Source organism: Branchiostoma lanceolatum, chromosome 8, assembly GCF_035083965.1.
Source record: "Branchiostoma lanceolatum isolate klBraLanc5 chromosome 8, klBraLanc5.hap2, whole genome shotgun sequence".
NCBI classification, from domain to species: Eukaryota; Metazoa; Chordata; class Leptocardii; order Amphioxiformes; family Branchiostomatidae; genus Branchiostoma; species Branchiostoma lanceolatum.
In genome coordinates this window covers 21,064,857-21,091,612 of record NC_089729.1, presented here as the reverse complement: position 1 = coordinate 21,091,612, position 26,756 = coordinate 21,064,857, and the positions used below count along the sequence as shown (strand labels likewise).

General features: G+C 40.3%; 1 protein-coding gene across 4 annotated transcripts in view; it reads left to right on the top strand.

Annotated features, from left to right (window-relative positions):
- LOC136439588 (regulatory-associated protein of mTOR-like) overlaps window positions 1-25,798 on the top strand; it is a 50,956-nt gene extending 25,158 nt beyond the window's left edge. The window contains exons 18-35 of one of the 4 annotated variants that reach the window (XM_066435011.1): window positions 302-493; window positions 807-947; window positions 1,216-1,393; window positions 4,741-4,845; window positions 7,172-7,446; window positions 8,711-8,826; window positions 10,370-10,556; window positions 11,400-11,501; window positions 13,479-13,587; window positions 14,233-14,347; window positions 16,342-16,466; window positions 18,856-18,963; window positions 19,425-19,531; window positions 20,773-20,903; window positions 22,119-22,205; window positions 23,431-23,547; window positions 24,096-24,225; window positions 24,825-25,798. In XM_066435011.1, coding sequence (XP_066291108.1) covers window positions 302-493; window positions 807-947; window positions 1,216-1,393; window positions 4,741-4,845; window positions 7,172-7,446; window positions 8,711-8,826; window positions 10,370-10,556; window positions 11,400-11,501; window positions 13,479-13,587; window positions 14,233-14,347; window positions 16,342-16,466; window positions 18,856-18,963; window positions 19,425-19,531; window positions 20,773-20,903; window positions 22,119-22,205; window positions 23,431-23,547; window positions 24,096-24,225; window positions 24,825-24,887 — 2,388 coding nt within the window. In that variant the 3' untranslated portion in view covers window positions 24,888-25,798. The remainder of the gene's footprint in view (window positions 1-301; window positions 494-806; window positions 948-1,215; window positions 1,394-4,740; window positions 4,846-7,171; window positions 7,447-8,710; window positions 8,827-10,369; window positions 10,557-11,399; window positions 11,502-13,478; window positions 13,588-14,232; window positions 14,348-16,341; window positions 16,467-18,855; window positions 18,964-19,424; window positions 19,532-20,772; window positions 20,904-22,118; window positions 22,206-23,430; window positions 23,548-24,095; window positions 24,226-24,824) is intronic. The other 3 variants (XM_066435012.1, XM_066435014.1, XM_066435013.1) reach the window with 3 other exon arrangements.
- Window positions 25,799-26,756: the final 958 nt, after the last annotated feature.

The following is a 26,756-nucleotide window of genomic DNA, read 5'->3' as shown; positions in this document are numbered from 1 at the left end:
CATATTATAAAATGTTTCTCGTTGGCTATGTAAAGAAGGTCTGCATTTGCATATATTGTATCAGTTCATTGTCTTCTCTACCCGAATAACAGAAGTTGTCCAAAGAATGAAAGTCATAGAAGGATATTTTGGCATAATGATTTTCAAAATTTCCAGTGTTACACAGCTTAGCATATGAAATATTTTTCTTTGAATATCAGTAATGGGGATTTCATGTACAGGCTGCAGTTCAAACTGAGGATGGGATGGTGTATTGTCATTTCTTCTTGTCATGACTGCAACTTTCTTTCTTTGTCAATAGGAGGCATGTTTGCAAGGTAACCTTATTGCCATCTGCCTGGAGCAGCTTAACGATGCTCACCACCTCCTTCGCCAGTGGTTGGCCATCTGTTTAGGTCGGATCTGGACCAACTTTGATGCTGCGCGATGGTGTGGAGTTCGGGACAGCGCTCACGAAAAACTGTACATCCTCTTGAATGACCCTGTACCAGAGGTCAGTTCAGATGCTTTCTTTACCTGTCCAGCAGGGCTCAAAACAATTCTTCTGCATATAATGTTACCTGCATATACATGCTAGTGCACCAGAGACTTGTTCCCTAACTTTTTTGTGGACCTTATAGACTGTCGCTTTAGATCAGGCTCTTGGGAAGTTAGAGACACTTTTCCAATAGGGAGCTATGCAACTATTGTACGGGCTAATGTATAAGGCTGCAAGCAATAGGAAGAAGGTTAATTGTTAATTCATGTACTCAGGGCAATGCACTTATGGTGAATGAAGATCTAACATCATGTTATCCCCACTTCAGGTGAGAGCTGCAGCTGTCTTTGCTCTTGGTTGTTTCATCGGGAACTGTTCCGAGAGAACTGACCATGCCAACACCATCGACCAAGGAGTCGGGATGAAGCTCACTGAACTAGCGCAGGATGGAGCTGTCATTGTGAGAAAGGTTTGGTGACCATGTTTTGTTTTTTGTAGTTAGTCCATAATGATTAACACTAGGAAAATACAATGTTAGTATGTGTAATGCAAACTCCACTGTCGAAGGCTGCAATGGGCCCTCGCAGTCCTTGGGCAGGCTGCAATAAATGTGACTTAATTAGCCTAAGCTAATTGATTAGCTGGTCATTTGAAACAGTAAGAAATAGTACTTGTGGCATAGATGCAAACATGTTTTCTACTGCTAATTCAGTCCCTTCCTGTCCATGTGCTAACAGGAGCTGGTGGTTGCCCTGCATCAGCTGGTGCTGCAGTTTGAGAGCAACTTTGCCTCCATCGCCCTCCACTTCATCGAGGAGGAGAGGCAGAGGGAGCAGAGCCAGTCCGTGATGGGAGCAGCTGTCACACCGGGTGGGTGGACTGTGGTAGTTGGTGGATCTCCTAGCTCTTCTTCAGGTACCTAATCATGTAGAGTGGAGGACAATATTGTAAGGGTGGCTCCCTACATGTAAAAATCACCCCATTCCCCAATAGTATGGAAACTTAACTCACTGACAGTCATGGTTTTAAGTTTGCGGTTGAAACAAGAGTTTGGAAGAAGGCAACAACAATTTTTGCAGTAGTTTTAAGTTTGTAATGAAGAGATCACCATAAAAAACATGAACATTAAACGACTGCAATTTGAACATTTGCTGTATCTTGTTCATTATGATCATGCATTTATGAGACAAACACGATGGCTGACTGGATGAGTGGATCGCAAAAGGTGCTGACTGCTGAGATTTCCCTGTTTTATATAGTTAAATGATTTATTATTCCAACGTACCAGTCAATGGAACAAATAACATATTGCTAATTTGACACTTTATTTGGGCATTAAAAACAATCACAAGCCAAGGGCTCAATGATAACAGATGAGAAAAGCTCCTCTTCCTCATTTTGATGAACATTTTTACCTACGCCAACAGCTGTGTTAAGTTTTCGTTGGCCATTTCTAGGTGAGTCTGTTTTTGGACAAGCTTTGGTCAGCCAAGTAATTATTGAATTGAGGTGTTGCTGCTTGTGTATTTATAGTTGCCGCACAAATTTTGCTGCTTAATGACAACTCTTTTGCTGAATAAGGGTTTCAGGTCTAATTTTTGGTCTTCATCACGGTAGGATCAAATCGGTTCTCACACAAGCTACACTTCTATGTTGTATACAATCGGCAAAGGTAAAAAAATAACAGCAAAAATATTTCAACACTTGTCCCGTATGCACCCTGTGCTAAAAATGATGAGGAATTAGACACTCTACCTTTAGACAGAACACCATAAAGACGTCCTATTCTTTTTCTCTCATGTTTTCCCTGGTAATTTTCTCCGGCAACTAGTTCTTGTTTTGAATAAAGTAGAAAACAGGACAAAAATGCCTATAAACACATAAAAAAACAGCCGGACCCACTCCTATGCTTGGAGAGTAGGTCGAGGTCTGAGTTGACATGCTGTGAAATGACATTATCATATTAGCCAGATGACGTGGACCAATCAGAGGTCTCATTGCATGTCGGTTATGGCGGCAAAATGTCAAATATGTGCCACAACTGGTGATGAATGAATCACAAGTGGTGATGAATGATGTTGGCCAATCAGAAGGAGCTACACACTTGACTTAAGTGGTGATTAATGATGTTGACCGATAATAACGTTAATGACCCACCTATCCCTCAGAGTATATGGCATAATGCCTGGTCATTTGCTATAACCACGGAATAAATCCATGGAGTGAGGGAAACTTTTCCCCCTAACATTTATAAAATTGAAGAGGTTGAAGAAACTGAAACTTGGTTGATCTTATAGTTAGAGGGATATCCTTCATTCCCATACACAGTTGTTTGGGCTCAGAAGTATTTCCTGGAAGAGACGGTCGTTAGACTTGAGGATGTGCAATCTTGAATTCAGACCCAAGATAAACTGGGGTGTGTCCCCATAACAACATACAGATCTGCTCCACGATGCACGCCGACGCACAAGACCTGAAATGCAAATATTTGGGACATGCAGCCACTCTCTTATTGGTCAATCTGCTAATTGTCCTGCTGTCATAGGTTGAATTGCTTATCGTGAAGGACAGTCAGGATTGGTCTATAGCCTGGAGAGTAAATTGTAAGTTACACTACTGACACATTTGGCCCTCTCATGATATGCTAAGCCCTAGTTTTCATCACTCAAAAGGGGTATCATTTCTGATGGTATTAAACTGGCCTCCAATGGTATTAGGCACAATGCTGATGACAACTTGCAGAGGTTTTCTGTAGGATTTATTTCATCACAAAGGGAGGAATCCTGGCATCTCTTTTGGAATTCGCTTGATATACAATCAGCCCTGATGTTTGACGGCCCGCCTCGGTGAAAGACTGAAAAGTGGCGGCAATGAGTGTGTGAGAGAGTGAGTGAGATGTTTTTCACAAATGGATGATCATAATGAACAAGAAATCGTTGTAAAGAGTATACTTAACACATTTGTAATGAGATACAAATGCGATTGATCAAGTTACAAGGAACGGAGATGTGACTAGCCAAGGTTAAATTTCCATGTGTTTTTAAGTTTCAAATTAGTAAATCATGACATGTATATATTATATAGTATTTAACTGCCCCATTTTCACAAACTGATGATTGTACATGAAATTGTACTTTCCCGTCACACCATATGCTGCTTAACAGACTTGTCCATCTTTGTCATATTTCTTCTTCACCTCGTACCTATCCATTTTTATTTTCTTTTTTCACTTAAGGCTTTTATATTTAGAATGATTTATAATATGTTGGTAATTATGCAAAATAATGTTTGTGACCAACTCTACATGTGTCTGTATCCTGGCTGCCCTTTGCATTCATCATATTGTCAGAGCCCACTAGTGCTGTAGTCAGCTGTGCGAAGAGTCTCCACAAAAGGCTCTTCAATAAAGACTTACTATGTTTCTGTAGCTCAACTTGTAGCAGCCTCATAGTTGAGTTTCTAGTTGTAATTAGTTGCTAACTGGGAGACCCCAGTTCAATCCTAGATCAGGATGTCTAGGTTGGGGCTGCACCCATCTTTAGGGAGGGTCCCATGTTCGACAAGGTGCCTTGAGCACGTTAAAGGGGTAGGGCTAGCAACCCTTTCCTGTATAAATATAGTACTCTGCTACTGAAACAACGAGGAAAGTTGCTGCCCTATGTGCCACTAGGCACCAGAATGGTCTGAAGGAACAAATGAATAAACTGAACATTAACTCAGTTGGCAGTTTATGTATATCTGCACTTCTTATTCTGAAACTGTTAAATGCCGTGATGTCAGCATAGTCTTTGTCGATGGATGCAGACTATGCTGACGACATGGCTCTCCTGGACAACAGACCCGTTACTACAGTACACTAATCATGAACACTAGGTGAAGGCAAAGCAGTCATTGAGGTGAAGCACGATGCTTTTTCAAGTAGCCAGTGATGGCACAATTTTGGCCAAGCACACTGAGTCACACCTACTTTTCTCAATAAGTGTATTGGGTTCTTTTATGTGCAGAGGTTTGAGGCTAATGCCTAAATCTCCATCATGCATGGGGCTGCCAGCTTTATGTCCCCCCTGAAAGGTCGATACAACCTTTTGCCATGAATACTAATATCCAACTTTTGTCTCTCTGACATTTACATTGTCTTCTAAACTCCTCCTGTCTAATGCTTTGATCTTAACACAAATGATTCCATGTAGCTGACATTAATTGCATGTGCATGGAGCAGTAATCACACATAATGAGCCTGCTTGCTTGGGGCATTTCTGCAGCAGTGTTCCACTTGTCCAGCACCCCGCAGGCGATGGGTCCCCGCAGCAGACTCTGGCTGCAGACTAGTTATAGTGACAGCATGTCAGGGAGTTACCCTAGCAGTGGTAAGACTTTCCAAATTTTGTGTTTCTGTCATGATTGTTTGACTCAGGCTTTGCTACTTACACACCCATACCGCTAGGGCGGCGACCTTGCTCTTATTGTGCTGCGACCTAAAATTTGACTAATTCATACATTGAATCTATTTTTTTTACGCTTTGTGTTTTGTTGTCTTTTCAGTCATGCTTTTACATTTTGCATGATATTCCAGTTATAAAATAGAGGGTTACACAAATCCAATTAAGGTCACAGTGCAATCACAGTGTGATAGCTGTCAAGTGGAATTTTGTTTGTTTGTATTGCATACCCGGTAAACGGCCTCAAGGCGTAACACACCAGGTTTGTACTGAAGAGTACAAGCTGCATATCCTGACAGATTTATATGATCCAATCACACCGGGAAGGACCCCTACTCTTTTCGATAAGTGTGATGGGTTCTTTTATGTGCTTGAGGTGTGGCTGTCCTCAAACACGGGACCTCAATTTAACATCCTATCCAAGGGATGTCCCTAACCAAAGCTAGGTACTCATTTCCACCTGAGTGAAGTGAGGAAATTGTTGTTAAGTGCCTTTCCCAAGGGCACAGTGTCAACAGGACAAATCAGGGAACCCCAGATTCGAACCCGGTACCTCTGGGTTCTGGGGCCAAACACCCTGCCACTGCGCAACTGCGAAGCCACTGAATTAAATGGAAGTCTTACGATGGAATGGAAGTCTTACATGCTTCAGGATGATTTAAGTTTAGGTTTTGATTTTAAACAAAACCTGTTGTGTTACGCCTAATGGCGGTTATACCGGCTATATAGATACAGATACAGAACCTGTTATGGTGAGAAAGGTACCCCAGATCTAGAGTCAGTGCTCCAACTTATCGGTATTGCAAATCATTAATAGGCAACTGATGAATTTGCAAATTGCACATGATGTCACTTGCATGTGAAATGAACAGAGAGCTACTATACATCCGTCATGTAGGCTTTTTCAATTGAATATGCAAATTAGGCCATTGTTTGCATAAGTACTGCATAGTTATGTTCACCTCCACCTGATCCAACCAGTTACCACAGGCTTGTACATGACCTGCAGTCATAGCAACAACACCAGCTTTAGGACAACTCTCTAACACTAAACTAAGATTTATGATATAACGTTATATATCACTTTTTTTTTCCTCTCAAGATAACTTTTGAGTACATTGTATTCTTTGTTCTTTCACATCTTCTTTGACTTGGGAAATTGTAATTGACTTTGGCGTTCATTTTTTGTTTTAATTGATGGGTGCAGATGTCATCCATATAGTCAAGTCAATGTGGCCGCCAGCCTCCACACTGGTCCATTATAGACATCATCTAGCAAAAACGCTGGTACTGATTTGTGCAGACAAATGTTAGTTTTATACAATGATTTGTCTGTCATGCAAAATATAGGATAGGGAAAAGCCAGAAAGAGCTCTGGCTGTAGTTTGATCAGTGATGTATTTTTTTGTACATGTATGCACTTAATGGTTTTGAAACCTTATAGGAATGTGTGCTTGCCCTAGTGTAAATGTATAGCTCATAGGAGGGGAATCATGTGTTAAAAATGTGGTTCCTATTGAAATAATCTATGAACATGCAGCTGAGAGAGGGTTATCCATGAAAAGTAAACAATCTTTATGCTAACTTTGCATTTCTGCCCGTTGACTGCTACTCTTATTAAACTTGTCAGCTTTTTCCAAAATGTTTTCAAAATGATGTTGTCTCACAGATTCTATTTTAAAAGTAATATTTGCAGTAAATAGTATTTACACATGTAGTATAATTAGTCAACCAGTTTCTTTTCAATGAACAGATTTAGTCAACTGCCTTTGGCCTACAATTTATGATTGGTGTCTTACAATTTTTGAAGGGTACGTTTTGAGAAGTAACATTATTTGAATTATGATTATTATATTGGCATGTCTGATGTGATTTCAAGAAGAGATTATCCATATGTACAATAGGCCTACATGCACATTGCAGAATTCATCTTCAGCATCATCATGACTTGATCATTGCCGCATGTCACTGCTTCCACAGTTTTTATTTGCTGCTGTCCGTTAACATTGCGCCCCCTCCCATCGGCAACCCATCTCCGCAATGATCCTGTTCGATTGTCCTTCTCCAAGTCATTTCACTAGATATATGTGGTAGTGCATCTCCCAAGATATTGTATGGTTGTAATTGGTCAGTTTTATATGAACCCAAAGTATTCTGTCCATTATATGTTTTATCTTTTAGTACATTGCAAGAATAGACCTTCCCGTATGTTTCGTATGTTCAGATGAGATACCAGGTTATTTCTTTACTACAGGGTTACAGCCTATGAACTCTCCAAGTCGGTCCAGCAGTAGTGCCAGCCTTAGCAGCATGGGGAGTACAGAAGGTCTAGAGAAGAGCCCTGCAGTGGGTGACAAACTGGACAGGTCCATTAAAAGGGTCTCTTCCAGCAGCAGTGTGTCCTCCCTTGGATTTGCTTACAATAATGTGTATGCCACAGTATGGAGGACTCTGGTCCAGATTGTACAAGAGCCACACTCGGAAGTATCGGAGGCAGCTAATACTGTGGTTAATGCAATCAACTTAAAGGTTAGTGATATGCAATGTGCTGAAAGAATGTAGTATTCAACATTTTACGGTAGTTTTATCAATCACTACGTACTGTGTAACACATACATGTAGGTCCTCTGTCTTTGAGGTTGAGATTGGAGCACATACTATGCCATCAGTCTTTGCACATTTGGTACATTCACACATACAAATGTATAGAAGGTATATGACAATGTCTTAACATGGTTGTTTGTACACTTCTTCATATTAAGTACAGTAATATAGTTCCACTTTTGTCGAAATATTTTATGATTACGCACAACAAAAATTTTGCTTTTAGGGAGCTTTTGAGACACAATCTGTCTCTTCTTCAACCCGGTAAGGCCACACCAACTAGATTTTATGGATGACGTCCGCGCGCACATTGATTTTCGCCTGTTCTAGAAAAATAAATCAGCTCCTCCAAGGCTCCACAGACCTCCAGATATTGCCAACTTATATTGCCGCAAAAGGCCAGCATTGTGCCGGCTTGTCATCTACACGTAAAACTTGTTCTGTACCACCACAAAATACGTCAGGAGGATGTTACATTTGCACTGTTCAAGGAGATTTAACCTCATTGCACTGCTGTACGTGAGACTCGCGGCGGCCAGCAACTACCAGACAATTTCAAAGACGTCCTATCCAGAGTGGCTCTCACACGTTTTTTTTGCAACGATGAGCAACATGGGAGAGGGGTTTAGGCATTGGTGTAGAGATCTCACAGCAAGATTTGTAAGTGTGAACCATAGAATGCTTAATATGGAGCTCAGTGCCATGTATGTTGAAACTATGAGTATTCTTATCACAGCCATACATCATCTTTGAAGTCAAATACCATCTAATAGTGTACATCTTTGATCAATCTTGTCAATATATTGAACATCGATCCCTTGAGCTGAGTCTGCTAAGATGAACAAGACAATCCGCATGTACCTCCTACAAATAAAGACTTGCTTGATACAGTGTGTTCTGTGGTGTCTCCAGAGGACGTCATCCATAAAATTAAGTTTGTGTGGCCTAAGTCAGATCTCATCTCGGAGTTCCCATGTCACGTGACTGATGATCTTGACTCTATCACATGACAAGAGACAGTTTTATACAGGCTGGCCCATTTCCCCATTCAGGGTTCTACAGTGTCTATGGATGTGGATCTCCTCCCTCACACCCCCTGCAAACTTCCGCTATACTTCCACTTGGAACTAGTGATCACCAGCATTTGTTTACACATTGTGAGTGAGATATACACGTGATGTTTCCCCAGGCCACCATGAACACCCAACCAAAGTTCATGAGAGACAAGAGACTGACTCACTCAGCGCCGTCCAGCCCAACCAACAGCATGGCCAGACTACCAACTGATAAGGTGGACAGGGAAAGGTGAGGAAGAACCATACAGTACACTGTCAAGGGCTTTCATATACCGGTAGTCTGAGTCTCAGTTTGATAACTTTTGAAATACACCATATTGACCATATTGAAAGAGTGTGGTGTCGAATGGCACAGCAGCTAGGATAGCAAACTTCACACGACTTTCCTCATTCCACACAGGTGTAAAAATGAATCGTAAGACTCTTTTGGTCAAGACTGCCTTGTCGGTGTTGCAAAATGCTCATTGTAGGAAGCCAGTTTGTGAGAAAACCTTTGTAGATTGAAGCAGGCTATTCTATGACTAAGAAATTGCTATGCCTGTATGGATAACAATTTCTTAATTCACAACCAGGATCTATATAGGAGCATATCCACAGTGCAAGTGAGCTTCGTAGACCTAACTTCAGTAGGCTCGAGACAGCTAAAGTCCACTCTATTTATTTATTTCTTGAAATTTACCACACTTTTCATGATGTCAACCCAGACCAGACTGTAAGGTTTGATCCACTCACACCGGGAAGGACCCCTACTCTTTTCGATAAGTGTGGTGGGTTCTTTTACATGCTCGAGGTGTGGCTTTCCTCAAACATGGGCCCTCCATTTAACGTCCATTTTGGTCCACTCCATCGAATGCCTTTGCGAAGTCTGCAGTTCCATTCTTATCACTTTAAGACTGTTTTAATGCACTGGTGCTTTGTTAATTATACAACAAGTCATAATTCAGCCCATGGCTGCAACTTTTGTCTGGTTTTTAACAATAAACCGACTGATTGATTGATTGATTGATTGATTGATTGATTGGCCGATCAATTGATTGGCTGATTGATTGATTGATCATATACAATCAAAAACATATACGAATAAAATCAACAGCCTGAACGTTTAAGTGACCATCTGTCACCTTCCTCAGGGCAATACTGTCTGGTACACTGTGGCTAAATGTTGCTGCTGACAATGCGGTCTGAAACAAACGTGAATTATTGTCATATATACATGTACATGAATGATTATTGTCATGAATACAAATCATGATTATGTAAATATAGAATACAACACGGGGTATTCCGTATCACCCGAGGTACCAGCCCGACTGCGGGTCGGATCGCCCGACGGCCGTAGGCCGGAGGGTGATCGGACCTGCGAGAGGGCTGGGACCGAGGGTGATGCGGAATACAACGTGTTGTATTTTGTTTATGTCATACCCACCCTAGAAAACACACATTTCAATGCGGAATGCGCCAGAAGTTGAGGGAGTTTTGTGTCCTCGAACAAGAAACTGTAGCAACATTGATTCCAATGTCCTAATCCGGTAATCGAATTTCCGACGGCCGGGCAACCGGCGCGCTCGAAATGTGTTCGAGATATTCTCTGGAAGCCTGTGTGATAATACTTCCGAACCCTATGTGATCCGGATAGTTATCACACGGTCCAGAACACCCGTATCAGGCCCAGGCATGACATAATACTATATACGTCCTGGTTGTGAATAAAGGTCATTGTTACCCAGCCTGATGAAGGTATTCACAGATGCCATTCCTGTATTTTTGTTCAGAAGCACAGACTCTCCAGACGCTGCCCAGTTGCAGCTCCCCCATGAGATTGCCAGACCGTTGGCCATCAGACCCGGTGAGCAGCCCCCTCCGTCACGCCCACCCAACCCTGCACCTATTGGCTCAGCAATTCCACATTCAAGCACCTTCCAGAGTAAGAGGAGGCTGTTTGACAAGGGACCTAACTCAGTAAGGAATTGTTCTGATCTTATTACTGGTAGTGCCCACACTTGGTCTGCGTGTGTTCATGTTCATGTACTTGTCAAATGTCAAATGAAGAAATCACTATACTTGGAAGGCAACTTTTGCAAGTAAAGAACGATTAAATAGCTTCCTTGTTATCAATGATGTCCTTTTCAAATGGACCGTTCCAAATCTTTTCTGTTGAAGATTGTCTTGACGTTATGAAACAAAATTCCGGGTGTTTACAGATTTTTAGTGTAGTTGTAGTGAAGATATTCAACCAGGTTGCACATGATTGAATGGACCCTCTAAGTTCAGCTTTTACCAAGAAAGTTATATTTTAAGTGCCATTTGTCTGTCTTTCTGTGTGTTTGTGGACGTAATAACTTGAGAAGCTGTGGATGGATCCTTATGATGGTTGTTACATGTATGTGGGTACGGGTTTGGAAAACAAAAGTCAAGCTCGATAAAGGTCCTTGCAGCTCCCTACGGTGCTGCAGTAGCACTTCAGGTTTTCGTTGTTTAATTGATTAAATATAATTTGAATTCCTTACTTTAAAAAGAATCAGGCTAGTTAAAGGTAAACATCATCATGCATAGATTATGTTAACAGTCATGGACATAGCATGAAAGTTCATCTGTGATGGTAAAAGTCATTATGAATTATGGATTAAACTTAACGTCCAACACAATAATGCATTGGGACTAACCCCAAATTTTCGGCTGACTGCGTCAACCTTGTTCATGGAATGGACCCGTCTACTCCTGGAACATGACGTCAGAGACACACGTAGTAGCGGGTCATAAGTGCCAGATAACTTAATGGACATTATACAACATGTTTTTCAGACATATGATGATGATGACGATGTACCCTCCCCTCCAACTGTATTGATCACAACGGAATTCTGTGAATGGAGCAGTCGGTATTTTGCACAGTCAGTAATGAAGGTGGGTATTTCAGCATTTCTTGACAGACATTAGCACACTGTAAAGCATTGAAATTTACTTTGAGGTAAGAAAACATATATAATAATAGACAGAAAGGGAAAGTAATCTCAAACCAGTTAAGCTCAAATGAACTCAATGAACAGATGAGGTGTCCATGTCCATGTGTTCAACCAAACCAATTATAGATATACAGTCAAACCTGTCTATAGCGGTCACTCAAGGGACTGGCGAAAACTGGCCGCTATGGACAGGTGGCCGCTCTGGAGAAAAGGTTGATTAATTGACCTCAAGTGACAAATGTTTTCAGTACTAACTGAGATACATTTATTCATCGTACAGCACACATGTAAACATTGCATAGGTATTATCATATCTTAGAAGTTCGATTGTTATTCTTTTACTTCTATTATTGGCTTGAAAAAAGAATTACTAGTATTGTATCTGCCAACTCCAAAACCCATGGCTTGCTCGAGCTTCATCATTTTTTATGTCTGAACAGACCAGCATCGCCATACTCTACTCTTGATCCTTCGCGACTGCTTCGCTGCAGGCACACGCGTCACCAACGAGTTTTAATCATTTGAAACAAAGTCCTTCGCAGCAAAATACCACCTACATGTAGTTAGTTAAGAACAAAATACATGTTGCTCAGTTGCCACTTACTGTTCGTTTTCGACCGTTTTCAAACATGAAATCGTGGCGACAGTTTCCCTTAGTCTGTTGTTGTTGTGCTTGTCATTATCAGCTTCTACCATTATGCTAATAGGGTACTCAGAAGAAAGTTGCTCTTTTGATGGCTTTTTTTCTTTTCAGAAAATTGCAATAGCTTAAATCTTACATCATATTAGTGTTATTCATATTTGTTTTGAAGCTTTTGGTAAAGTAATTATCCTCAGTGATACTTTGCAGCAAAATGAATTTAACACATTATACCTCCGTAACAGTGGTGACTTCCGTTGACCTTTATGCCGCTACCTATCAGCGCCATTTGAAAATCGCGCGAAACACGTTTTGAGCACAATTTTGGATGAATTCCCGGGGAAAACGGAAATTGGGCCGGTATTCAAACATTTTCCGAACTTACCGCATCAGGTACATGTGCGGGTTGTATTTTCCAAAAAGCTGCCGTAATATTTGTCCAGTCTAAATGCACAGAAATTGTCAATTTTGCCACGATGTACAAATTTCGCATTGAGCCATGTGAAGAAAATTATACTTGACTTCGCGTCAAACCATGGATTTTCTAACAAAGATAAAACATTCTGGTTTTCTTTTAAATTATTATTATCCTATCCAGTTGAGTCCACATAAATTTGATAGCTGCGTGAAAAAATTAAGATTTTGAAGCCGGCGTGCGGTGGCTATACGGCCTCTACCGGCGCGCCGTGACCGTTATCGGCAGTGTTACTGTACTCGCGGGACCGAAAATTGTCTGGCCGCGACCGCGTTGGACAGGTGGCCGCTATAGCCTAATTCTTAATGCTTATGTCAATGGGAAAAATCCAAGGGACCAACAAAAAGTGACCACTATGGGCAGGTGGCCGCTATGCAAAGGTGACCGCTAATACAGGTTTGACTGTATAATTAAACAGATTAACTAAATCTTCTTCTGGTGTGACAGAGAAGACAAACACTATGTACAGTATTCATAGGTTCATTTTTCCTTGCTCCATTAAAAAAGTACAGTGAACAGTGGACCACACGTACGTTTTCGTTTCAAGGCATCCTCATTTTAGGTGAAGCATGATGCTTTTTCAAGTAGCTAGTGGTGGTGCACTGCGGGTTGCATTTTTGGCCAAGCACACCGGGTCACCCCTACTCTTCTCGATAAGTGATAATAACGGAAGAATGAAAAGAAAAATAGTATTACATAAAACAATATGATTCCCTCTCTAATAGTATGATGTAATGTTCTGTTATATAAGGAACATCTATGATGACATCTAGTCGTGAACATATGTGGTGTGTCTTGTTCAGTTCCCAGAAGAACATGACCCACAGAGCCCTGTTCACTATGACCGTGAGTGGAGGTTTATCCGCAATGCACGAGTCCGAAGGGAGGCCAGAGAGATGCAGAAAAGAGCAGGTACAATACTGAATCATCAGTGCATACGGTCTTGACAGTGCTGTTATCGACAGTCTGTGGGAAATCCTCTCATAATACAGGAAATGATGTTTCCGCAAGTTGAAAATTGTTCAAAACTTCAAACTTCTCCTGTGGGCACTTCCCCGTACCCCCTTGAAAGCTTGCAACTGCAGCACTTATCTTGTGCCATTGGTGCTTGCTAGTCAAGAAAATCTACAAAAGAACCCCCCGTACAAAATCCTAGCTATGGGCATGTCTTGGGTGCCGTCAGAAATGATTTCATCAGAATCAGGCCTGTTTTCATGGATGCGGAAAGGCACGGCAAACATCAGAAACAAGAGATGCCATCAGAGCAGGCAGGCGATGAAAACTAGTGAATTTTGAAACCTTCTTAATTGGTGTAATATAACCAGCCACTGATGCATGCCTTTTAAGCTGGTATGTTATGCCACAGCACTGATATACCAGTTCCATAATTCTCATTCAGAAAGATTCTTTATAAAAGTCTGAATTGCTGAATTCTGAATTAAAGTTGTCACGTTTGAAAGTATTGTGTCAAGTATAGTGTCATCAAAATTTAGTTTTGCATAAAATGTAGTTTTCTTGTGCTGCTGTTTTTGCTGAGTGATTCTTTTGTAATTGCAGTTTCAATGCGATTAGATGATCAGATTTTCATCAACCGAAACAAGGGGAATCCCACAGTGGTGAAGTTCCATCCATATGACCCTCACATGGCCGTGGCAGACAAAGATGGAATCAGGTTTGTATGATCTTACACATGTAACACACAGGAGTAATCATACATACTTTACTAAGTTGTCATTCTCTATTGCTCATAAGAATCTATGCATGATACACCTCAACATATTTACATGACTTAAAGAGTATAAGACACCAATGACATGAAAATCAATAACATAGACATTTGCACAAAATATACACCCTTTGGTTGTTTTTAAAATATCATACCTCCAGCTTTTGATTTCTTCCCACCAGGTAATTACATTAGTCAGCGACTTTGCTCTTCCGATGATGTCACAATGAACAATTGGCAGCCAGTTTGGAACTTGCACTTTGGCTCAGAAAGAACGTTCTTTTGAGAAGCAAAAAAACTAAATATTATAATATCTTTTAATTCAATATAATCACGATAATTGAGCATTATTTGCTCATCAAATAATGTGTTTCACAAGCCGTGGTGCAACGTTCCGAACAAGCTGCCGTGTTCATTGTGACGTCATCGGGGGAGTAAAGTCACTGATTAATGTAATTACTTGGTGGGAAGATCAGAGAAAAATCAGAAGCTGGAAGTATGGTTTCTTATGGTTCAATGTTAAATAACATCAGAAGGTTGTGTATTGATTTTGTTTTTAACGTTAAACTTTATAGTCATTGAATGATACTATTCCTATTACAGATAATTCGAAAATGTTGTATTTTGGTGTCATAAACACTTTAAGTACAATGTATATCAAGCTACAAACTGTACAACCTTACCAGTCTAGTAATAGATAGATAGATACATACATACATATATATATATATATTATACATATATATATATATACATATATACATTGCAATTCAACAATTTGCATTTCAAATATCGTCAATCGCAATCTGTCCTAGGATAAACTGAAATCTATTTCCATGGTATTGAAATATAACAACAATATTCCATAACCCTATTTAGCCTCCAAACTACAACCTTCTCAACTAATAATGCCTGTATTTACATCACATCCAGCTTTGTAACTGATAGTATCACTGTAATTCTTTATTCTCTTACTCTATCAGGTAGCAAATTTTGAAACAGGAATGACCATAAGCAACATGTATGTGAAGAATAGTTCAAATGAAAAGCGAATTTACTTTGAAATTGGAACAGCAAAATCATATCAATATCTATATCAATCAAAATAAATGATTTTCTTATGATTTCAGTATGTGTAAAAAATTGGACAACCTGACTGCTAACGAGCATGATTAAGATCGCCCAAGCTGTAAGATCCACCGTGAAGACATTAAAAAGTCTCACGCAAAACCTTGGCCTCTGCATAATTTTTTTTATAAATCTAAAAAAATCGCTATCAGTTTTAAAAATTGGACTTGGGACAGTCATGCGATTTCATGCTTATTTTGTAAGATACTCTTAATAAGTCTTTGACGGATAATAAGGTGATCCTTTTTCAACTGTTGGTACCAAAATACAAGCGTTTTCTGTCCGATTTATACCCGCTACAACGTCGTAAATCAGGTGCAACTTTCGGGTTTTAGTGGCCCTAAGACAAAGCATTTGGGCCCTGCGCCACCCCTCCACCCAACTCGGAGTTGTACAGGTTGCAAACGTTCAACAAAATTAAGAAAGACATCCAAGCAGCAATGTCGTATATCATACAAAGCCTCCTAAAGAGGAAGAAATTAAGCAAAAACAATATATTTCCTGCTGTTGAAGAGATTCATCAGTCACATGTAGTTACAAGTTACTAGATATTCTTCAATCAGTGACCTAAAAGGTAACAATACACGTACCTCCAAATTTTCGATGTCTACTGTACATCTTGATCACGGAGTGACCTAGTCTCGCAAGAACATGAGTTAGTTGAATTCCAATCTCTCCTAGAAGGAGAATTCCAGATGGTACTGGATTCCAATCTCTACTGTGACATAATATATATATTATAAATATTTCAGAACATTCCTAACTCAAAAGTGAGATTGAAATGGTTTAACTGGTTTTTATTATCATTCTAGTATTTGGAACTGGGATGAGGGTGCGAGGACAAACTACTTCAGAAATAACAATGTCATCAACAGTAGGATCACAGCCCTGGACTTCATCAATGCACATGACATCACGCTGTTGCTGTCAGGATCTGGTCAGTACAATTTAGTGTACATAAAGAAATTATCAACTAGACTTCCACAATCTCATGTTAACCTTAACAAGTGACATACATTTTGTATTCACACCATCTCTTCATTTGCCTTTGAAAAATCATGACCATAGCATGTCCAGATGAAGAAGTATCAAAACTTGAAGTCCTGCTGATAAAGCTCCATCCACAATTTCTCATAGTAAGCTCTCATAGTAACCATGTACAAAGTCCCTCCTTTGATTACCTTTGCCGAGAAGGTTACGTTTTGCACAGCGTTTGTGTGTGTGTGTCCTTCTACTTTCTATGTACACGATAACTTGAGAATGCCTAGATGGATTGTCTTCATACTTGGTAGGTATGTAGGTCTTCTTGAGACCTCAAAATGATAAGATTTTGTAGAAATAAGTTAAGGCCACACCAACTTGATTTTATGGATGACATCCTCTGGAGACCCCAAAACTAATGCGCGCGGGCGAAAAAAAAGAAAATCCAGCCAAAAAAAAATGCTGCTAAACCACAGGACTCCTAGTACAAAGCTGGTATTGCGAATTGAGCCACAGAACACAGTTTATTTGTAGGAGGTACATGTAGGTTGTCTTGTTCATCATAGCAGACTCAGCGCAAGTGATTGATTTTTAATATTTTGACAAGAATGACCAAAGAAGTATACTATTAGAAGGTATTTGGCTCCAAGGACTGTGGATGATATATGACTGTGATAAGAATTATAACTCATATACACCCATAAGGGCAGTTTCAACATACATGGCATTGAACTCCATATTAAGCATTCCATGGTTTACACTCACAAATCTCACATTATTGCAAAAGAAACGTGTGAGAGCCACTCTGGATAGGTCGTGTTTGAAATTGTCTGGGCGATACTTGCTGCATGGCCGCCGCGATCCTCTCGTACAACTGTGCAAACGCAAAATCTCCCTAGCCAACATCGATGGCATACCAATCCACATACGCCCCCAGTTTTCCGATAAGCCGGCACAATGCTAGCCTTTTGCGGCAATCTAAGTCAGCAAGTTCCGGAGTTCCATGTAGCCTTGGAGGAGGTGATTTTTTTTTTTTTTTGGACAACCGGCGAAAATCAATGCGCGCGCGGATGTCATCCATAAGATTTAGTTGGTGTGGCCTTAATGTACCTCACTTGTTGTTGCTGTCATACATTGGCTGTGTCTTTTGTCAGGTTTAGAGAAAATAATCTTTATGTAGAAGTTATTTTACTGCTTGCTTTTGTTGCTATATAACGTTGGGTAACATAAATTCGGGATTTTTCCGATGATGGTTGACTGAAATCAATCTAGCAGAACAATAAACCATCCTTTTTTTCTATTATTCTGTCAGTATTATGTACTATCTTTGCACTAATCATATATATGGTAGATTTTGTCTCTAGTCATGCTGACACCATAATATTTCAACTTGAAACTACCGTCCGCCGCACGCACAATGACAGTGCTGTCGGACAGGGGGGCACATTAATTCGGGAGAGAAGATTCGTCTTGAATATCTTACCGCTAATCACATTTTATACAGCAGCTATTCGTTCCATCCTTGGCTTGAGGAGAGTGCTATGGATATAGACGTGTCCAAGTAAAAAAAATTCACGAAAAAACGGCCGTACCGCACGCATCAGGCCTTCGGGAACAACCCATGTGTTGAGTCGGTAGAACGTCACTCAAAGTTCACCCCCACCGTCATGGAAATTTGTACATTATTCATCGGGGCGTTAGCTGGATGCCGTAGAAATGGTAATACTACTATGTCCACGTGTTTCTACTTGTGCTAAGAGCAAACTTTGAGGAAAATATCACCATCAGTCCACTATCACACACAACATTTAGACAAAAAAGTGTTCCTCGCAAACGTTTGTCGTCTGCCGAATAGCAGGATTCTGGGTAACGAATATGGCGGCGGGAAAATTCACCGTAGTGCCGTAGCCATTGGTTGTAGCAACAAAGAGGCGTTTTGATGATTAATCACACTTAGAGGCCAGTTGTAGGTTAGCAAAAGAGATTCTAATAAGTTGTATTGTAAATAATTGTGTTTAGCAGGAAGCGGATGTGACATTTGTCTTATAAACCAGCGAACAACTATGTACATATAATTCTCCCACGAAGCCCTCAGACTGTGACAATAAGGGACGGAGAGTTTTTGACGTAGCCAACTTCTAATGCATGGTTATTGAAGCTTTTCAGACAGTGTTCTGAATGCGTTAGTCTGTCAAGTTTGCATTTCTAGCGGTATTACTGATGTTGCATCTAGCACATATCCCTAAACACCCCGTTTTCGAAAAATCCCGAATTTAAGTACCCCGCGAATTTATGTTACCCAACGTTACATGTACCTGTGCAGTAGCAGTTTAGTTTCTCCACAGATGACGGTGCTGTACGGATCTGGCGGGAGTATGGTTGGGACGGGGAGTGTGAACCAGAACTTGTAACAGCCTGGCAGGCTATTTCTGACCTACTCCCTTCCACAAGAGGTAAGGCGTGTTTTGGGAGTGTTCATTTTTCTGTGGGTTTGTGGTGACTTCTAGAAATACAATCACAAAATGAGGTTTCCAGAGTCATGTCCTTGCCATGTACATTAAAATTTGTCTTTTTACTGGATGCTTGTCACCTTATACTGATGTATAAGCTCCTGGTTCCAATCAGTAGTTGCTAATTTGGAGACCCTGGCTTGATTCAATCCAGGGTCAGAACATCTTGGTTGGGGCTTTGCCCATCTTTCGGAAGGGGTGTGAAAATGGGGTTCCATCTTCGAGGAGGTGCCTCAAGCACATTAAAGGGGAAAGGCTATAGCAACCCCTCCCTGTAAAAATGTACCCTGCTACTGAAACAGCAAGGAAACTTGCTGCCCTATATGTGCCACTACATGCTACAATGTTCTGAACGAACTTTACACCTGAGGTTGACTAGTCTGTTGGCTTGCTGTTGGGTGCAGGGTCGGGGTTGGTGGTGGATTGGGAGCAGGAGTCTGGAATGTTGCTGGCATCTGGAGATGTTCGAATCATCAGGGTCTGGGACACACAGAAGGAGAAAAAACTGCAGGTAACAAATAGTCACTGTCTTCCATGATGCATTAAAAAAAGACACATCTAATCGTATCTGTGCCAGATTTTGAGTCCGTCTTAAATATGTGGTCTTCCATGTACATAACTAGAATTGCATTGCATTTGTTTATTTGAAGGATCTCCATTATAGTGAGTTCATCATATATACAACACTATTCTTCCTGGAGTCATCATAATAACACATTACATTAATTTTCTAAATACAATTTATAACACTAGTAAGAGCACTTGCTAATCCTAACACTTGTATCTATATTTACAATAACACAATAGAGATAAAGAATGAATTTTTTAATGTTTTGTGTGTTTTCTTGTCTTTTAAGTCATACCTTTACCTCTTGTATCATATTTGAATTATGACATCAAGGGAAGAATTCCACTTTGGTCGCTGCACGGTCGTTCAGCACGTGCCTTAAGTTATATATATGTTCAACTTGTTTTCTCTGTGTTGTCTGTCATGTAACTTGTTTGCAATAAATATCTATCATGCTACGTTATTCTAGAAAATGTAAATCATAGAATTTTGAAACAAATCTGAATAAAAGTATGTACATGTATTTGTAATTATTCATCAATTTGTACATGTATATACATGAGTTTAATTAGAAAAGTATTCTTCACAGAAATGTATGATTTGACAACAAAATTTGCAAAAATTCAAGACACCCCACTTCAAGAATGAATTTGTCTGAACTACAGTTGAGACCATTGAATCCTCGTAGAGCGCTGGCTGTGACCATTGAACACTCGCTGCTGCCCTTTGATCCCGCCTTGGGCACTCGCTGCGCTCACTGTGCACTCTCACAGCGCTTACCGCACTCGCTGTGCGCTCTCTTGGCGCTCTCTCTGCGCTCATTGTTGGATCACCATCCTCGGCGCTCTCACAGTTGCCGAGGTGATGGCACACATGGCGCTCTCTGCCGGCTACCAGAGCGCGGTCCTAGTGGAACCCAACACATTTATTGAGAAGAGTCTGACCTGGTGTGCTCGGTTGAAAATGTGTACCATTGCATGGCCGCTGTGCCATTGCACGAATAGTCCTGAGATTATACCTGAGGTCCCTTTTAATATAGGAATGTGATTGCATTTCATTGATTTATTTCATTTCAATGGTTATGGTCCTTGTTAGCCCATCACATGGCACAGATTAAACATAACTTGAAACTTTGTTTACCTCCAGTTGATAACAAAACCTCAATCCACCTTCTTTGACCACAGGACATCCCCACCGGTGCGGACAGCTGTGTGACCAGCCTGGTCAGTGACTCAGTAGGACGGTCACTGCTGATAGCTGGATGTGGGGACGGGTCAGTCCGACTCTTTGACAGGAGACTGGCGCCTAATGAATGGTCAGCAGACAACTCTTCACAGATAAGAATATTTCCAAAATGTTTTACAAAAATGCTCCTTTGCCTGTCAATCAAGAAATAGCCCAAAACAGATGGGAGCAAAATATGACACAATTATGATAATAGAGGACAGCTGTGGCAAATTGGTGAATATTGCGTTTAGTAGCTTCAGATCGGGACGTCCCTCAGATAGGATTGGACTGGTAGGTTTGATGCACTCATGCCAAGATGGACGCATACTCTTGTTGATAAGTTCTTTGAGGTACTTAAAGTCTGGCTCTCCTGGATTAAGTTCTGATCCCATCTGAAGGTCTGCAACCAAGGATTATGATAACCGTTCATACATGTGCAAATGTACATCTGTGTGCAGAACATCGAACCACCCCTTCTTGTGATTCATGAGCAAGATTGCTGCATGTACACACTGGTAGCCAATAGCCAAATGTGCCCCAATCGTTTCATTACACAAATATGTTGCTGAAATTAAAACACTCTCACTGACACATTTTCTAGTACTATACATGCTGACTTTTAATTGATTAAAAGCGATACAATCATACATATGTACAAAGTGTATAGTGTATAGTTAGATGTACTGTAATGAATTCTGCAAAATGTTTTGACCTTGTAGTTTGAAGCTTTGAAACTGCCTCCCTCAAATCTTTGAAGCTTAGATGTTACATGGTGCCTCCTGTGAAAGATAAGGGGTGACAAGAAAACACTCGGCTCGTGTATAAGTAATAAAGTTAAAGTCATATGTTGGTATTCCCATGGCCTTTTTGAGCCCATAGGAGCAGTATGTTATCCACTGTCTGTGTGAATGGCAGGCAGAGCCCATCCCTCTCCTTCTACTATCTTCCCAACCAAAGTCAGGTTGTCAGGTACCCACTTGTACACCTGGCTGGAGTGAGGAAAGTCGTATAAAGAGCCTTTTCCAAGGACACAATGTCTAGCCAGGAATGCTGGGAGTCTTGACCTCTCGACGTCTGGTAGCTTACTCGCCACTTTGCCATTTGTTGCCACTGTGATGCTCAATGTATTAGCATATAACAAATCATGTATTTTCAGAGTCATGAGTCTTCAGAGATACATGTTTTCTTATTGTGATGATGACAATTTACCAGTGACTAAAAGTAGGGACAACTTGAAGCAATTATTTTGATGGTTCTAACAGTGTTGCATCAATGTGTTGTGACTGTTTGTTTTATTCTCCAGTCGAGTGATGACCTTAAGAGAACACACAGGCTGGGTGGTGAAGGTCTTCCTACAGAAGGGCAGTGAAGGCAACATCATCAGTGCCAGGTCAGACAGAAAAGTACTCTTATCCGTTATAGATTGTTTGTAGAAGGAAAGGAGTGCAGAGGGATGACCCTGTAGCAGCCTCATAGTTGAGCCTCTGGTTTCAATTAGCTGGGAGACCCTGGTTCAATCCTGGGTCTGGACATCTTGGTTGGGGCTGGACGAGTCTTTTGGAAGGAATGAAATGGGGGTCCCATGTTTGCCTTGAGCAGGTTGAAGGGGAAGGCCTCCTTGTGAAAATACTGTAGATGCAGAAATGTGTGCGGTGGTTTCATGTTTGCAGTTTTCTCAGTGAACTCTTCACCACAAACTTAAAACCACTGCAAAAAGGTTTGCCCGTCCACCCCTTGCCTGAGCTATACGTACTGTGCATTGTACAGTATTATGAGGCACCTGTTATGGTGAATCCGCACAAATACTAACAAGACACAATTGAACATACACCCAATCTTCAAATATTGAATACATGTTTATCAAATCAATGAGTCTTTATTTACTGACAGTACTGTAACTAAAAATATGCGACCAAGCTGAGTGATACGGACAATGGTGACATTTGTTGACAGTTCTCGTGCTTGCCTCAGTATTCTACCTTATTTCTAGTTCCATGAATGTGCGATGTTTTCCCACGGCATGATCTGCACACTACCTGTAGTAGATTTGTTAAACAGTAGTATTCTGATTTATCTGAAATACTGTACATGACGATATGTATGGTTCGAAGGAACCGGGAGAAATTCATGATCAGAACGTCTATAGCACCCTTGCAGAGTAATTGTGAGGCAGTACAGCTATCTTGGTTTCTGACTGGCTGTCCTTAAGGCTGCCAGTGTTTCCATTATGGGACTGTAGCGCTATTATTGTTTCAAATGCGAACTTTGAACCAAGCACGAACACTGCGTTTTCCCCCTGCCACAAAATTAAATCCCTGCGAACTTAAATGCATGTACAGTATACCCTGGTACTGAAACAGCAAAGAAACTTGCTGCTTATGTGTCACTTGCCACTACAAGGACAAGGGTCTGAATGAACAAACAAACTGTACAAGTGCAGTCTGCAGAGTGAAAGGTTTGAAGTGTGAGGTTGACTCCCGGATATCTCTCAGTACAATAGGATGGGAATAACCACAACTGTCTGTAGTAAGGTTAAATTACTGTAAATAATGCTGAGGCTTAATTAGAGGCTAGGGACCCATTTTACTTACTTGGTTTATCTTTAAACCCTTCAGTGTTGGAGGTGATCTGAAGTTCTGGGATCCGAGGTTCAGTGAGTCTGTGAAGACGATTCAGACATCACAGGGGCTTGCATCGTTTGATGTTCATCCACAAGCAGAAATATTTGCATGGTAAGGCTGTTCATGTGGTAAAGTAACATGCAATGTTGGTGAAGCGGTTAATTGGGTTCTATCTTGTAAATTGAAACTTTTCTAAAACTGACCTCAAACCTCGAATTACCCTGGATACTAGAGATAAAGGAAGGCTTGATATCAGCTACATTTAAAAGATACAAGATGATAGATGATGAAAAGATACAACATTTTAAAGATATTAACATTTGTTGGATCGAGAAAAGAATAATGGAATTTATACAGTGTGGAACTAAATGGAAAATACATGTAGATGGAGATTTACATTTGCTTTTGATTTGATACAGTTTTCAGGAGACAGTTTATTTTGCCGTGTGTTCCAGGAGGCAAAGTTTTAACCTATAATTTCATTAATGAAATATTAAGAGACATGATAACTACAGATGATACAGAAATGGCAAATCATCACACAGCAAGCTTCACAGATGTTGTAGAAAATTGCTTTTAACAGTTTGGCCTTGTAATCCAAAATTCTTCCTAAAGTTTTCAGAATAATGGTTAACATCGTTTGTTTGCCATTGTCCCAGTGGCTCTGCTAACCAGTTCATCAGTCTGTACACCTTAAATGGGGAAAACATCAGCACCATCAAGTACCACGATGGCTTCATGGGGCAGAGAATAGGACCAATCAGCTGCCTGGCTTTTCATCCACACTGGGTGAGGCTTACATACATTTATGTCATACCTGGGTCAGGGTAACGTTTGGTAGGTGTTCTGGGCCGGTCTATATTTTACTATTGCACATGCTTTGAAGTTGTCTTGCATGGGCTTCCATCAAATGATTTAAATTCGCTGTCGAAAATTTGAATTCTGACTTCTAACATTGGAATTAATGCTGTTAACGTTACAGCTTTCACAAATTCTGGCACATTTCACATTCAGATATCTGGGTTTTAGGAGGGTGGAAATGACATTGAAAAAATACAACTCATATCACCCTTGGTACGAGACACCATGTTGTATTCTGTATGTATGACTGATTACCTTGTATTTGTGTGTACAATACATGTACATGCAAGTTAGATTATACACAGCTGACTACTACCTTTCTCATATGCGAAGCGCTCTGAAGGGACTACTGTCATGATACAACATAAGCAGGAGTGGGTTTGTGAATGTTGCCAGCAAAGCTGGTCTACAGTCTACATGGAACATCAGCTGGGTGTTTTGTGATGATTCATTGCAAAAAGATTACTGACTTTTTATATGGAATAAGTAGATTCCAAATCAAAAGCAGGCCTTATTTTATTTTTCAGGTTCATCTGGCTGCTGGAAGCACTGACTGCTTTTTGTCTGTTTATGGGGAAAGGAAACGGTGACATCATACATCGATGGACCAGTTGAAATATATGCTATAGATTTAAATGAATCATCTGAACACGAGTTATGGAACCTCATTTTCCCAGATGTTGATGATATTAAAACAAGAGGAAGATTCATAATAGCTTATTCAGGTTCCTGCCAGTTTCCCTTTCCAATTACTTCATCAAGGAAACAACAGTCTTCTGGTAACTTACCATAAAACATTTAAGGATATGAGGATATGAATCAGATGCATTTGATATACAACACCGCTTTTACTTGCAGGCAGGGCCTGCAAAATGTTTTGTTTCTCTGGCAAAGACCATTTGAACTTTGGATATTCAAAGAAGGCACTAAAATGACCATCATACATTTACCAGTTATCTGGTAGATTACCAAAGATATATCAAACTTGCGAAGGGTTTACAGTCTGTGATGTTGAATATGTATCTTACTTAAACAAGGTCACTGTCAAGCCTTAGCAGAAGCAAATTTGATTTAAACAGATAAAGTTTCTCTTTGATTAGAAAAACTGCATGGTCTGTCTTTAACAGTAATGTAAACCTGGCATGAAGTACATGTAGTCTGCAGGAACGATCTGTTTAAAGGGGACCGTCTACATTATGATATGGTCAGTTGAGCCTTCCTCCTCAATCTCAACATAGATTGAAAAATTCAATGCTTGAAGTTGTTTCAAATAATGGTTCCTATCTGAACCATAAGTGTTGTTCCTATCTCACTAAGCTGGTACACTGGGCTGTCAGACAGAAAAGTCAAACTTGTCACCACTGAACAGCAGGAAGCAGTATTAAACTGTACATAATTACATGGTCCAATCATTATGGTAATGATGTAACGTTAAAGGTGTTTGAAAATGAAGTTAAGAGAGAACATCACTGAAATATATTATTAAAGTATTCAAAAGATCTTCAGAATGTCAAGTGTATTCTTATGTATGGCTAACACGATGCCTGGCATGAATGAGAGGCTTGTAAAATAGTCAGACACATAACAACAAACATATCTGTTATTGCTATGTTAGTGTGCACTTGTCACCAAAAAGTGTGTTCAGTCAAGCTACTTTTGCATCAGAATGCATATTTTAATGTTAGTAGTCATACTCAAGTGGAATTTGGCTTGTTTTTCTTGAAATAACAAAGGTTCCCAAACACATTATTTTGTGTTAATCGCTTGAGATATTGTGAGGCTTTGTACTCAAGCCAGAATATATAATCCCAGCTGATCATAAAAGCTCTGACTTGTACATCCCTATTTTCCCATCCACAGTCTTATTTCCCTGCTGATATCCAAGAACCTAATTTCCTGGATGTGCCTAGCATTCGGCTGTGAACTGTGAACCCTCACCGCGGTAAACAAACAACCACATCAACTGATTACAATACCTCTGTGTTCTCAGAAGATGATAAGTGTTGTCCTTGCAAATGTAGAAAGTTAAGTCAAAGCCTTTATTCCATCTCGCTGGATTGTTCAGCCGTTATGGCTGTTTTTCAACTAGGTCGAGTGGAGGGAGGGGTCAGGATACGAATCAAACCATTGTACATGTACATGTACATACACTAGCAAACAGCAATGCTGTAAACCCTGATTACTTTGATCTGGAAAATTTGCTTTCCTTTACTTATCTTGCCAATAGCAGCAAATCTGACTGAAAGGCTCCCAAGCATGGTAAGATTGAACTTTGGAAATTGAATTCCAAGTTTGTGATGACTATTATGAGCCATTACATGGTCCTACATATTTATGTTTTATGAATGAATGAATGAATGGTTTTTATTTGATCATTTTGATCGGATGTCGGAAAGTACTTCGCAGCCATAGGCTGAATTGCGTACATTTTACATTGTGTTACATAAAAAAAACTGGTG